General features: G+C 40.6%; 1 protein-coding gene across 1 annotated transcript in view; it reads left to right on the top strand.

Annotated features, from left to right (window-relative positions):
- LOC126278850 (uncharacterized) overlaps positions 1-15,736 on the top strand; it is a 445,668-nt gene that overhangs the window by 158,595 nt on the left and 271,337 nt on the right. Inside the window, exons 14-15 of the mRNA XM_049979125.1 lie at positions 3,699-3,848; positions 8,628-8,768. Coding sequence (XP_049835082.1) covers positions 3,699-3,848; positions 8,628-8,768 — 291 coding nt within the window. The remainder of the gene's footprint in view (positions 1-3,698; positions 3,849-8,627; positions 8,769-15,736) is intronic.

Here is a 15,736-nt window from a genome sequence, read left to right as displayed (position 1 = left end):
ACAGACTCTCGGAAAGTGAACTTTCAGACAACAAGGCCTTTGTCAAAATCTGATAAAATACACACACACACACACACACACACACACACACACACACACACACTCACACACACTCATATGCAAACAGAACTAACATGACCACAGTATGGGGGAGGAAGGGGGAAGGGGGATAGCTGGATAGGGATGGGGGATGATAAAGTGCTGGTTGGGAATCATACAGGGACGAGATGGAGAGAGAGTAGAGAGAGTAGGACACCTAGGTGCAGTTTGGTGGTTAGATAAAGGGCAGGGGGGAACAGAAAAGGGTAGAAGTAAAAAGACTGAGGGTGTTTTGGTGGAATAGAGAGCTGTGTAATGCTGGGAGAGGGAAGGGGCTATATGGGTAAGGACAATGACTAAAAAAAAAGGTTGAGGCCAGGAAGTTACAGGAACATAGGATATATTGCAGACAGAGTTCTGGCCTGTGCAATTGAGAAAAGCTGCTGTTGGTGGGAAAGATCCAGATGACATAGGCTGTGAAGCAGTCATTGAAATTAAGAACATTGTGTTGGGTGGCACGCTCAGCAGCTGAGTGGTCCAGCTGTTCCTTGCTCACATTTTGGTGGTGGCCATTCATGCAGGGAGACAGATTGTTGGTTGTCATGTCCAGGTAGAATGCAGCACAGTGGTTGCAGTTTAGCTTGTAGATCACGTCTGGTTTCACAGGTAGGGATAGATTATGTTTGTGACTGAACTGGAAGAAGTGGTGGTGGGAGGATGTATGGGACATGTTTTGCTTGTAGGTCCATCACAGGGATATGACTCATGAGTCAAGGGGTTTGGAGCAGGGGTTGTTTAGGGATGGACAAGGATATTGTGTGCATTCGGTGGGAGGCAGTATACCACTGTGGGAGAAGCGGGAAGGATAGTAGGTAGGGTATTTCTCATTTCAGGGCACAACATGAGGCAGTTGAGATCCTGGTGGAGAATGTAATTCATTTCTTCCAGTCTTGTGTGCTACTGAGTCATGAGGGGAATGCTCCTCTTTGGCCAGATAGTGGGACACTTAGTGGTGGTGGGTGACTGGAAAGATAAGGCATGAGAGATCTGTTTCTGTAGAAGATTGGGTGGGTAATTATGGTCTGTGAGGGCCTCAGAAGGACTCTCAGTATATTTCGAGAGGGAGTGCTTGCCACTGCAGGTGTGATGGCCATGGGTGGGTAGGCTGTATGGAAGGGACTTGGTATGGAATGGATGGCAGCTGTTGAAATGGAGGTATTGCTGGTGGTTGGTAGGTTTGATATGGACAGAGGTACTGAGGTGGATGTCAGCATCGAGGAAGGTGTGAAAGGGAGATGTTGTTGAGGTTCTGGAGGAATGTGGATAGGGTGTCCTCACCTTCGATCCAGATCACGAAGATGGCATCAGTGAATCTGAACCAGCTGAGGGGTTTGAGATTCTGGGTGTTTAGGAAGGATTGCTGTAGATGGTCCATGAATAGGTTGGCATAGGATGGTTCCATACAGATGTCCATAGCCATATCTCATACTTCTTTGTAGGTAATGCCTTCAGAGAAGTAGTAATTGTGAGTGAGGAAATAGTTGGTCATGGCGACTAGGAAGGAGGTTGTTGGTTTGGAATTGCTCAGGTGTTGGGAAAGGTAGTGTTCAATAGTGATAAGGCCATGGGCTTTAGGGATGTTAATGTCAAGGGAGATGGTATAAACAGTGACGAGCAGGGCACCATGTGGTAAAGAAACAGGAACTGAGGAGAGTCAGTGGAGGAAATTGTTGGTATATTTTATATAGGAGGGTAGGTTACAAGCAATAGGCTGAAGGTGTTGGTCTACGAGAGCAGAGATTCTCTCAGTGGTGGCACAGTAACCAGTCACAATGGGGTGTCCTGGGTGGTTTGGTTTGTAGACTTTAGAAAGCATGTAGAAGGTAGGAGAGCAGGGAGTAGTAGGGCTGAGGAGAGGATCTGGGATGAGCCTAAAGATTTAATCCTGCTGGATTTCTGGAATGAGGTTACTGTGGCAGGGTTTGTAGGTATATGAATGTGGCAGCTGGCGGAGTCCTTCTGCCAGGTATTCCTTGTGGTTAAAAACAACAGTGGTGGAGCATTTGTCAGCAGGTAGGATTATTAGGTCAGGATCAGTTTTTACATGACAGATTTCATCTCTTTCTGTGGATGTAAGGTTAGTTTGCATGTTGCGGGATTTGAGGAATGATGGTGAACCAAGGTTTGAGGTTAAGAAATTCTGGGAAGCTAACAGGGAGTGATTTGAGGACAATGGAAATGGATCACCTATCCCATCAAAAGCAGGGCTACTTGTGGAACCAGTGATATGATCTACAAGCTGATCTGCAACCACTGTGGTGCATTCTATGCGAGCATGACAAGAACAGACATGAATGTCCACTGACCAAGAGTGTCCAGGAAACAGCTTGACGACTCTGTTGCTGAGCATGCCACCCAACATGACATTCATCATTTCAATTATTACTTCACAGCCTATATCATCTGGATCCTTAGCACCAACACAAGCTTTTCTGAAATGCACAGGTGGGAACTCTCTCTGGAATATATCCCATGTTCCCCTAACCCTCCTGGCCTCAAACTTCATTAGTCATTGCCCTTACCCATCTAGTCCCTTCCCTGTTCCCATTCTGGCACTGCACAGCCCTCTATTCAACCTATGCATCCTCAGTCTTTTTACTTCTCTCCTTTCCCACTACCACCCAACTGCATCGCACTGCCCTACTTTCTCTCCACCTCACCCCTGTACGCTCCTCTAGCAGCACTTTACCGTCCTCCACCCCTACCCAGCTATCTCTCCCTCTCCCCACCCTAGCTTCCTCCTTACTCCCACCACCCAGTTGCCTCTCCAGTCATGCACTGCTGCTCACGGTCTGGCTTCAACTGCCAGAGACTGTTGTCATGTGTGCGAGAGTTGTGTTTGTGTGAATGTATGTGTGTACGTTGTCTATTTTTGACAAAGACCTTGTTGAGTGAAAGCTCACTTTCTGATAGTCTTTTTATTGTGCCTATCTGTACTCAGCATCTCCACTATTTGGTGAGTAGCAACTATCCTTTTCATATTGTTATATCAAGTACTATATTTGTGTGTTGTGTAACACCAGTAAATGTTGGTGACACCAATGCTACTATGTTTAAAATCCAAGGCAAAATCATTGACCCATGAATCAACAGAACTTGTATACAGTAATAAAATTAAGAATAAATTAAACAAGTCACAGCCTGCAAGCCCTCGTTCAAATAGTATGTTTCATTTTGCATGGTACATGACCATAGTATGTGTGTGATATATTGCTACTGGTATTAACTGACAACATTTTTTGTACTGTTATGCCACATCCTTACATCTTTTATTTTCCTTTAAAACAGAACTTTATTATGTAGTTGAATTATTTTTACCTAATGTCATTCATTTGAAGCTCATTTATGAAATGCCTGAACTTGTGAATTATGTATCTCATCAGTATAACATAATACAATCTATGGTTTGTCATAAATAGAAGCTTTTTATTAACTTTCTTGACCTCATTTCATAATTACTATAATAAAACAATTTTAAAACTTATGCAGGTAATTGACATTAATTTTTATTTTTTATTTTTAGTAATATGGTGCATAGCTGAAATAGATAATATTTATACCTAGACATTGAATTTTGCTTTTGATTTTCATTCTTCCAGTATCATTGGCTAGTGCAAGACATGAATGGTAACTCTGTGGATGTACCTCCTGCTGATGGTCCCATACTAAGAGTTCCACCAGCCACTCTCCGTGGTGGCTACACTTACAATGTCACCTGTACTACTGTCATCAACATGGAAACATTAAAAGTTAAGATCTGTGTTTTTTAACATGGTTTGTGTACTGTAAATAAGTTTCAGTCATAGAAGCATCATCTCATTGTTACACATATAGTTCAGATTATGTTCATCATGTATTGAAAAATGTATTCATGCATAATACAATCCAGTAACCTTATGTAAACATCCATTCCAAATACAAAATATTAAAGTAGTTTAGCCACAAAATGGAAATCACTATGTGCCCAGTTGTAAAACTAAGAAAGATACATTAAAGAATGATTATATTAGATTAGTCATGAATAAGAACCCATGCCATGTCTTGATGCATGCTGGGGATGAATGTGAGAAATAGTCACAACTGTCTTGGTTGGGTGGTTCTAGGGAATATGCATCCACAAATGCTCCTAGCAGGCATAATGTTTCACTGTAAACCAACTTGACTGCTAAAGAGTCTAAATCTGGTTTGTGGGTACTCCTCAGGCCGAGTAAAACCATTGGCAGGATGGTGGTCCACTTTCTCCTGTGGCACATCATGGCTGCCTTCAGAGAATGATGCCAGTATTCTATCACCCTGTTAGTGGTTGGGTGGTAGCTTGTAGTATTATGGTGTTCTGTGCCACATAATTTTGTAAGATGGCTCAACAGTACAGACTAATATTGGTGTATGCTGTCCCTTATGTCATGTAGAAGACAGCCAAAATGTGATATCCAAATAGAAATGAAGGTGGAATCTTAAACCTCTGTCCAGATGTTATCTATTGGCACTGCTTCTTTCCAGCAGGTGAATCGATACAATCATTCCCTGTAAGTACTATTGCCAATTTGATGGATGTAATGAGCCTACAACTTAAATATGGACATGCATTATGTGACCAGACATATCCAGAAATTCTCCCACTGGTGGAAGCAAATTTTGGTTGACCTTGTGCTACTGATATTTGATGCACCTAAATGCCTGGCCAAACAAATGTGTGAGATTAGGTGAGTTATTGGTCTAACTCCAGGCTGACACAGATTATGTAGGCTGTTCAGTGCTCATCTTTGGAATGTGGCAGGCAGAAAAGGTCAAGGTTTACCATTTGCTTTGTCACAATATAACTTTATTTTGGCTCCACGCACATTGACTAATTGGAGGTTCATGTTTATGATATATCTTTGAGTAGGGTTCTTGACTCTTGACCAGTCTGTTATGCTTTGGCAAGTTGAGCTAGATCAGTCGAACATGAGATGCTGCTGAACTGAGAAAGGCAACTGGTGACTATATTGTCGATCCCAGAAATATGTGTCACATCCATGCTGAACTGGAATATGTATGTGGTGTATGAGTAAAGTAATGAGATTGACAACACTGTGTTGTTCTACTTGAGTAGACCAGCATGTTCATCCCTTCCAGATGCTTAATCTGTATTTCAGCTCTATACTGCCATTATGTGATTTGTGAGAGTGCAGTCAGTGAAGCTGTGTTTTTGTTGTGTGCTATGAAAATGGAGCATCAGGATTGAGAGCAATGTTATGCCATCAAGTTTTGTGTTAAGATTGGGAGACCCATGAGTATGACACTTGAAAAGTTGAAACAGTTCTACAGGGAATATTCTTTACCAAGGGCACAAGTTTTTCACTGGCAGAAGTCATTTTTGGAAGGCCAAGAACACACTCTGGGAGACCTTCAACTTCAAAAACCAATGAAAACATTAAATGTGTGCATGCTCTTGTGTGATCAGACTGACAGTTAACAATAAAAATGATAGGTGACCTGTTAAATTCAAACCCTTTCACTGTGTATCAAATTTTGACTGAAGATTTGCACATGCAAAAGATTTGTGCCAAAATGGTGCTGAAAAACCTTGCAACTGAGCAGAAGGACAATCAAAGAGATGTGTATGTTGATCTTCAAGAGAGGATTGCCAATGACCACAAATAGTTCAGTCAGGTGATCATAGATGATTGATCCTGTGTTTTTTAGTATGATCCTAAGACAAAGTGGCAGAGAGAGGAGTGACACACTGAGACATTTCATCAAATGAAAGAAAGCTCAAATGAGAAAATCAAAGACCAAAACAATGCTGATTTGCTTTTTTGACATTAGGGGTATTGTGCACAAAGAACTTGTTCCTCCAGGACAAACTGTCAACCAAACATTTTACGAAGATGTCCTTGAAAGGCTCGGGAAAATGATGACTTGACTGAGAGCAGATACTGCACACAAATTGATACTGCATAATGACAATGTCCCATGTTAAATGGTCACTTCCATCACATAATTTTTGGCCTCAAAAGGCATTTCTGTTGTTGAACACCCCCCCCCCCCCCCAATTCATCTATTCTCAGTACTTGTGGCTTTTTCTTTTGCCAATATTGAAAAATGTCTTTAAAAGTCATCACTTTGGGACTCTGGAGAACGTTCAAAAGAATATGACTGACACATTATAAACCCAACAAGTTGAAGTACTGTTCCAAGACTGGAAACAATGACTCCACAAGTGTATAACTGCCAAAGGGAGAAATGTTTTTTGAAACAAATGAAAGCTTTGGTAGATAAAAAATCAGTCTCATTACCTTTCTCACACACCTCATTGATTGCACTGCTGAGGTGAGTAATTGATACTGTTTTGGCAAAAAGCAAATGTAAAAGGCAGAGGTCAGTATAAATAATAAATTCCCTGGCTTCCCTTTGTGGTCAAAAGTATTTGAAGGCCTCATCAATACCAGAAGCTTTCTGTCACAAGTGCTCCATTTCTAGTGTGTCTGTGACAGCTTGCAGGAGAAGAAAACTGGAAGCTACCAAGCCTATCATACAGTTGTTATAGTGCGCCACCAATTGCTGTCTGGCTCACATTGACCACTATCGCTAAGGGGACATTTGGCTTGGTGAATGCAAGCAATGTAGCTTCCACTATGCTCTGCTTGGTTGCCTCAAAAGCAAAGGTCATATCATCCACCCACAAAACTGGTGAGTTACCTTTGCTCTTTGAAACAATGAGCACTGCTATTAATGGTTCGTCAACTTGGCGACACATGGCAGGTGCCGGCAATGGAATTTAAGCACACCAAGAAAATGACACAGTTCCTTATATGTTCTTGGTTGTGGGATTTGCAAGATGGATTCAATTTTCTCAGGAAAATGTAGGGAACCTGACAATGATATTTTATCCAGGAAGTTAACATGTGTCTATCTGAAAATGCAATTTGCAGTATTTAAAATTACAGTGTACTGTTATAAACATTTAAACACCTCAGTTAAATGCTGCTGGTATTGTTCTGGTAAGGCCGAGAACACCAGAATCTCATTCAGGTATGAACTGCAGAAGGAGAAACCTTGTAATGCCAAATTCATTATCCTTTGTTGGGTTTGGCCAGATGTCATGAAACACCTCTTGAATAAACCAAATGGAGTAATTATGGCTATCTTCGGTACATCTGTCTCTGCCACTGGAGTCTGAGGGTAGCCTTGGCAGTCTAGGACACGGAATATGATCCTACTACTTAACACTAATTAACAGTCTCATAGTAAGGGTATAGGATACCAATCCAGCACGATTCTGGCATTGAGAGCTCAATAATCCCCACCTGGATTCCATGCTGCTTCTAGGCGTTAAGTCAAGTGGGGATGACAAAGGACTACTTGATGGGTGACTAACGCCTTCCCGAATTATGCTGTCGAACTAAGCTTTTGCTGTGGCCAGATAGTCTTGGACCAAATATCAGGGTCACCAGGATATTGGTGGGCCATTGGTAGTTTTAAAATAATGCATAGTGTTGTGATGCTCCCCTCACAGTGCTCCAGCTGTTCATTTCAGGGCTGGGAATTTCAGTAGTCTGTGTACTCGCCTCTTGTAGCTTTTACGAACGTGACCTTGTCTGTCTGTATGTGTTACTGTATTTCATCGGAAACCTGAGGTGGTTAATCTGGTGATCCATCAACTGGCCAAGTGCTCACCAAGTCTGGCAACATTTGGAACAGACTGGAAAATATGCCCCTCTTATGGGTTCTGATATGTCCACAATTGTCAAATCCCACACCACGTCAAGCCCTAATCCAAGATGTAGCTTGATCTACAGTTACCAAACAATGGTATAATAGGATTATTAGTTGCAGTGAAGCAGAGGGTGGTTGGTGATCACTTTCTACATAACTTTGTGCATTCAAATTTGCAATAGTCTGGCCCAATGCCCACCAGATATTTCCATCTCAACTTGCAGTTGCTTATGAACAGACATTGATCTCAGCAATCAGATGCCACACCTATGTCCGGTGGCAGATGATGGGCGCAGGACATAGTAGATTTGTGTACCAAATCTTTTGTTGTACTGACAGACACAGGTTTGATTTGTCCCTGGCATCAAGGAGGTAGTTGACGAGCTACTTCTCAATCTCTCTTGGTTATGGCCAATGTCCTTGCCATGGTCCTGACAAGTCAACAGTTCACCAACCTGTTTTGTCAAAAAATCAACCCTGGCTACCAGAACATCATAATAAATACATATAACCACGGGCATCAACAAACTGTTGCATGATACCATCACTGCACTTATCTGTGTGGGTGTTATTGCATCAAATAAATTATCAGCCAATTCAACAACTATGTGCAAAGCCATATCTGTTTGAGATTCTATAATAGCCTTCACTTGAGGTGGCACACCACTTCTCCACAATGTGTGCTGAAGACTATCAGCCATGGTACTGGTGGCAACCTAACTCCTTAAGTGTTTCAAGTCTTAGACTCTATTTTCTTTCTAGAATTTACTACTGTTGCTATATGCCTCTGTTTTAATAAGAGTGTTGTATGTCCATCTGTTATTTCACAGGGCATATTGCAGGTTCAGATTACTCATCGAGGTCTCAAAGCAGTTATTACAGAAACAGAAATTGTGATTGGAACAGGGCATGAACTACAATTGGATGCATCTTTATCATATGACCCAGATAACAACCCTGGCAAAATTGAGGTAAAACTAATTAAATCATGTATCTTCTGTCATACAGAATTATCAGAATGGAAACAATTTATTGCTGTCTGACAACTTCATCTCTTATATATGCACACAGAAAATGAGGAGTTACAACCAATTACCTACAGGCAATTGAAGGTCATCAAATGGGTACATTTAAATAAAAAGAATTGCCCTTGCCTTCACAGTAACTATACATGGCATGGATATATAAATATATGTGTGTGTTTTTTAAATTGTGAGACAGAATTGCTGATCAGTAATTACCATCAGGATGCAAAATTTCAGTACTTCGCCTGTGTGTGTGTTCAACTCTTATATTGAAAACACCTCCCCTTACCCCTCTTTGTGTTCATCTCTTCCTTCCTCTGTCTGTCCACCTCATCCTCTTACCTCTATCTGTCAATCTCTTCCTCCCCACTCTATTTGGCTCTTCACTTCTCCTCTTCCTATCTTTGTCCATTTTCCCCACACTTTAAATCTGACCATATCTTTCTCCCACCTCCCTCTGACAAAATCCTCTTTCCTGTCTTTTTGCATCATCACCTTTCCAACTCCTGTTCCACCTACCCACTGACACATCAATTTTCAATCCATTATCTCTATTTACGTCTGAATTCCTTATAACTCCCTACATAGCTCTACACACAGTGCTTACTATTTATTTCTGTTAAAACACTTTGACCATAAGTTTTCACCTTCTTATTTTCAATCATTTTTAAAAATTTTCAATGAAGTGTTTTCTCTCCTTATCATACAGCCATTTAATCCATGCTTGGTTTACCTCTGCCAATTCTGGAAACTCTACTCTGCCCTAGGAAATCTCAAAACACACATCCTCTTTCTGAAATATTGTATGGTGGATGGTATCCCACCTAACTGGCTTACCATTGAAATTGGCACCTTGAGTTGTCATCCATCCTACTGCAAGAACTTTCATGTCTTTCATTTCCGACAATCACTCACCCTCACCAACCTGGTCCTTCATAGTTATAGAACCCAAGCTCAAACCATACTTGACAACTGCTTCTCCTTTCACAAAATCCTTTTACTCTGTGACCACAACATCCCTTGACCTACTGCTGCAATAGAGATTCTCAGCAGTTGGCACATTCTCAGCACCATCTGAGGAAGCTGTCCCATCTACCTTCTGTACTATGCCCACATGGTGTTATCTATAACTGCCTCTCAATTTGATCCAACACCTTCCTCTGCCCCCACCCCTCGCCCTCATCAACCCTCACAGGTCCCTGACTATGACTTGCTGACTTACTCCTCCCTTCCACTCTCCATGTAATAGACTTCCCCTAAACACCCATCCCATACCACTGTTGTCAACCTTTCTGCCAAAACTCAGATCCATGCAGAAGTCTCAGGTATTTATAAAGGCCTCACCTTCATCCCAAAACCTAAATTCAGTCATGCTGTTCATCTAAAGGACATTCTTTCCTTTACCCACTCTCTACAGTGGAAACATTTCTTTGCTCCATATCCCACTGACATCAGCTAACCAACCCCACACCGACCCTTGCTTAAAACAGTTCCAACCTCCCTCCAGCTGATCCTTATCCCCTTCATCTTATCATCCTCTGTTTATCTTTCAGGAATTCCTCACTTATAACCTGACCTTACCTTCCTAAATCCAACCCTAGTGAACCCAACATCACTCATATGGAAACCACAGCTACCTGTAACTGGAAAAGCAGTCCAGATTTTATCATTCTTCCTGCAGAAATAGGCTTCACCACAGTTTATAATTTTTCCCTCTAGTTTGTTGTATTTCAGTTTAATGCATTGCTTATGATTAAAAAGGTGTATGCATGGATGGATCCCCACACAATATGGCTTCAGTTGTTAAGTAAGGTATGGTTTATTGTGTTGTATGCTTTTGTCAGGTCTGAAAATGTACCTGAAGTTTGCATCCTCTGGTCCACTGGACAGTAGTACATTTCATGGAAGAAACTGCAGTTTGTGTATGGTGAATGGGACACTAAACTTGGACAGAATAATAATTTAGAATATCTTACTGAAATCAAGAATGGGTTATAAAGACATTTACCTTATTTACATTTTTATACACTGGCTTCACAATACCCGTTTTTAAAACAGCTTGATACATGATGTCTCTAATTCTGCAATTAATCATGTAGGTGAGAGGTTTTGAGATTTCCTTCAAGCACTGGGTATGCCATCCCATCCAGATGAATTCTTTTTTTCGGAATGTGGATTACCTTTTCTACTTCCTGCTCATTCACTTCCATAAATTCAACCTCATTACACTCAATGAGGTGGCATGGGGACTCAATGTGTGCATCTGTAATATGGGTTGGCCGGCCAGAGTGGGCGAGTGGTTCTAAGCGCTTCAGTCTGGAACCGTGCGACTGCTATGGTCGCAGGTTCGAATCCTGCCTCGGGCATGGATGTGTGTGATGTCCTTAGGTTAGTTGGGTTTAAGTAGTTTTAAGTTCTAGGGGACTGATGACCTCAGATGTTAAGTCCCATAGTGCTCAGTGCCATTTGAACCATTTTGTAATATGGGTTGGTTGGTCAGTAGGAACAGTGAAATAGTTTTTAAGAAATAGTTTTAAAAAAATACTTCATACATTATTTGTGTTCTTCACAATATGCTTATGCTGTTTTATTATCATGGAACCTTCAACAGTACTTGTCAGTTAACTCTCAGGATGATTACTTTTATTATCAGTGCACTCTGTTGCTTTGCAGTTAATTTGCTTTCTAAAGTCAATGATTTAAACTTTAAAAGTTTTCATTATTTGACTGTATTTTTACTTAGAAATCTGTAGTATAGTAGCTTTATAGAACAGATTTAGATCATGGATACAATAACCAAACCTAAACAGACTTGGTGGGGTTTCAGTCTAGGATTAATTGCATTCTGGCAATGTTTAATGTATGTTTGGGGTGTCTCTGACAGGACAGCAGCAGTTATAATGTCCAACAGTGTTTAACAGAACGCATTCCATTTGTCATCAGACCATTTCACCTGGTATATAGAATCCCATTTCTTCTCTGCTTATTTGTTTTTAAATATTTGATCTATGCAGAGTCTTTTTGCATAACAAACTGCATTATTTTTGGCATAGTTGAATTTATACACTCAGGTGGTCATAATCTTACTGTACTATTTGAATTTGCACCCATGTTTAAGTCATCAAATGTAATGAGGACATTAGGACCAGTCTGGCCAAATACACTACTATGTCTACCTGTTGTTGTTGTTGTGGTCTTCAGTCCTGAAACTGGTTCGATGCAGCTCTCCATGCTACTCTATCCTGTGCAAGCTTCTTCATCTCCCGGTACTTACTGCAACCTACATCCTTCTGAATCTGCTTAGTGTATTCATCTCTTGGCCTCCCTCTATGATTTTTACTCTCCACGCTGCCCTCCAATGTTAAATTTATGATTCCCTGATGCCTCAGAACATGTCCTACTAACCGGTCCCTTCTTCTTGTCAAGTTGTGCCACAAACTCCTCTTCTCCCCAATTGTATTCAATACCTCCTCATTAGTTATGTGATCTACCCATCTAATCTTCAGCATTATTCTGTAGCACCACATTTTGAAAGCTTCTATTCTCTTCCTGTCCAAACTATTTATCGTCCATGTTTCAATTCCATACATGGCTACACTCCATAAAGATACTTTCAGAAATGACTTGCTGACACTTGAATCTATACTCGATATTAACAAATTTCTCTTCTTCAGAAATGCTTTCCTTGCTGTTACCAGTCTACATTTTGTATCCTCTCTACTTTGATCATCATCAGTTATTTTGCTCCCCAAATAGCAAAACTTTACTACTTTAAGTGTCTCATTTCCTAATCTAATTCCCTCAGCATCACCAGACTTAATTCGACTACATTCTATTATACTCATTTTGCTTTTGTTGATGTTCATCTTATATCCTCCTTTCAAGACACTATCCATTCCATTCAACTGCTCTTCCAAGTCCTTTGCTGTCTCTGACAGAATTACAATGTCCATTCCATTCAACTGCTCTTCCAAGTCCTTTGCTGTCTCTGACAGAATTACAATGTCCATTCCATTCAACTGCTCTTCCAAGTCCTTTGCTGTCTCTGACAGAATTACAATGTCATCGGTGAACCTCAAAGTTTTTATTTCTTCTCCATGGATTTTAATACCTACCCCGAATATTTCTTTTGTTTCCTTTACGGCTTGCTCAATCCATGTCCCCTGCGCCTGCTACACGGACGTCTGAGTCACAGCTCTTGTACAAGATAAGTAATTTAAGTAGTAATAAACTGTTTTTTAACCCTTTAAACTAATTTATTACGTTAATTATAGTGCTCTGCAAGCATACCATTAAAGGTTTTTGTCTTACTCGCGTATTTTCACAGTAATCACGTAAAGTTCATTTTGTTTACATATCGCGGCCAGGCCGAACTTTTGAGTTTTCAGATTAAACTTCATACCGCAATCTTAAGTGCATTTACTGATAGTTTAGTGTGCTAAATACGTTTGCTGCCCCTTTATATCTGTAGAGTATCGTCATCTCTTAAGTAATTTCCAGTAAAAAACTTCTTAACCACTGTTTACATAGTCGCGAGTAGGCCTAATTTTTCGTACACGTATTTTCATTGTTTTCCGGTAACTTAATTGTCTTTCTGTCACTAAAATAGATTTGTACCATGAGTGTAAAGTGCCTGACGTGCCGTAGGATCGTTAGCTCCGGGGTCTGGTGTGATGGATGTAGTAACTTTTTTCATTGGGGCGACTGTAGTGGCGTGGGAATTGGGAAAATGAGCGAGACTCATCAGTGGTTCTGTAGGCTATGCAGTAGAGATAGGAAGATTGTGGAACAGGAGGGGAAAATTGCTGCCCTTCAGGCTGAGTTAGATGAGGCTAGGCGAGAACTGGGCAGGTTAAGGGGGGAGAAGGGTAAACAGGGGTGGGAAGTGGCAACAGGCATGAGGAACAGGCCAAGAAATTCTTCTGACCGCTTTGTTATTAATGTACAAAATAGGTTTGACCTGTTGCCTCAGTCAGAAACTGATGAGCCTCTCACAGAAGTAGATGTACACAGGGCTCAACAAGCTTTCAGCAGCAAATTGATTAAGAATGTAGGGAAGTCTGCAAAGAGAAAGAAAGTCTTGTTGCTAGGTAGTTCGCATGCTAGGGGTGTGGGCCAACTTCTGCAGGATGAATTAGGGTTGGATTACCAGGTCACAAGTTTTTTCAAACCTAGTGCTGAACTTGGGCAGGTTACAGAGGATTTAGGTTCACTATGTAAAGGTTTTACTAAGGAAGACACCGTGGTTATTGTGGGTGGGCCGGGCAACAGTATTGACAGAGATCCGGGGTACAGCATAGAGTGTGACCTGGCAAAGATTGCATCGGCATCGAATCATACCAGTGTTGGGTTTGTGTCGGTTCTGGAGCGCCACGACCGACCTCATTTGACCTCTTCTGTCAGGAGAGTTAATTTGGAGTTGGAACGGCTACTTGGATCTGGTGCGGGGTCACACATTGGTGTGGTTCGTGTTGATTCACTCTGTAGGTGGGACTATACTAGACATGGCCTACACCTCAACAGGAAAGGGAAGGGTAAACTGGCTGGGCTGATAGCAGGAAATTTAAAGGGGGGAGGAACTACATCTCATGGTGGAAACTCTTTTTTAGTGTAAGATCAGTGTCCAGTGGGAAACTCAGCCATGCAAGTACTAAAGATGTCAAAAAAGTTCAAGATAGTTGCAAAAGTAAAATGAAAAATGTTAGTATATTTCATCAAAATATTGGGGGATTGAACAATAAAATTGATGAGCTTCTGCTTTGTTTAGAAGATATAGAAACTGAGAATGTAATAGATGTACTATGCCTGTCTGAGCATCACATTGTCACTGATATGCAAAAGGTTAGCATCAATGGGTACAAATTAGCTGCACATGTAAGTAGAGATAATATGATGAGAGGAGGAGTTGCCATATATGTGAAAAGCTTCCACAGTGCAAAAAATTTAGAAACTAAAAAATTTTGTGTAGAGCAACATATGGAAGCATGTGCCACTGAACTTAAACTAAAGGATGGCACTTTCATAATTGTAACAGTGTATAGGTCCCCCTCAGGGAATTTCCAGCTATTTCTGGAAAACTTGGATGCTTTGTTGTGCTATCTGTCAGACAGGGGGAAGCAAATTATCATTTGTGGGGATTTCAATGTTGATTCCCTGAAAGAGTGTAATAGGAAGAATGACCTTTTAGTATTACTCAGTTCTTTCAATTTGAGCTCCGTCATTGATTTTCCTACTCGGATAACAAAGAACAGCAGTACATTGATAGATAACTTTTTTATAGACCAAGATAAGTTTAAGGACATAAATGCTTATCCTGTTGAGAATGGTCTTTCAGATCATAGTGCACAGCTTGTTACAGTACATGACATAGCTCCATGCAGTATAATAAATCAGACTTTCAAAGCAGTGCGTTCAATTAACAATATAAATATTGCAAACTTTAGGGAAAGCCTACAGCAGCTAGACTGGGATGAAGTGTATAAGGAACCCGATGCAAACTTGAAATATAACTTATTTCACAATACATTTTTAAGGGTATTTGAAAATTGTTTTCCCAAGAAAATAGTTAAACATAATTCCAAGAAAACATATAAAAAACCTTGGCTAACTAAAGGAATAAGAATATCTTGCAACCGCAAAAGAGAACTGTATCTAACAGCAAGATGGAGTACTGACCCCGAAATTGTTCAATATTATAAAAACTATTGTGCGGTACTAAGAAAAGTTATTAAAAAGTCCAGAAGCATGTGTATCATGTCTGAGATCAGTAACTCTGATAATAAAATTAAAGCAATTTGGAATATTATTGAAAGGGAAACAGGGCAACCAAGAGCACAGGAAGACTTTAGTGCAATAAAATTGAATGACAAGTGCACTAACAAACAATCAGAAATTGAAAATATTTTGAATAATCA

Source organism: Schistocerca gregaria, chromosome 6 (genome assembly GCF_023897955.1).
Source record: "Schistocerca gregaria isolate iqSchGreg1 chromosome 6, iqSchGreg1.2, whole genome shotgun sequence".
Lineage (NCBI taxonomy): Eukaryota > Metazoa > Arthropoda > Insecta > Orthoptera > Acrididae > Schistocerca > Schistocerca gregaria.
Note: the sequence above shows the minus strand (reverse complement) of the source record. Positions and strands in the feature narration are given on the sequence as shown.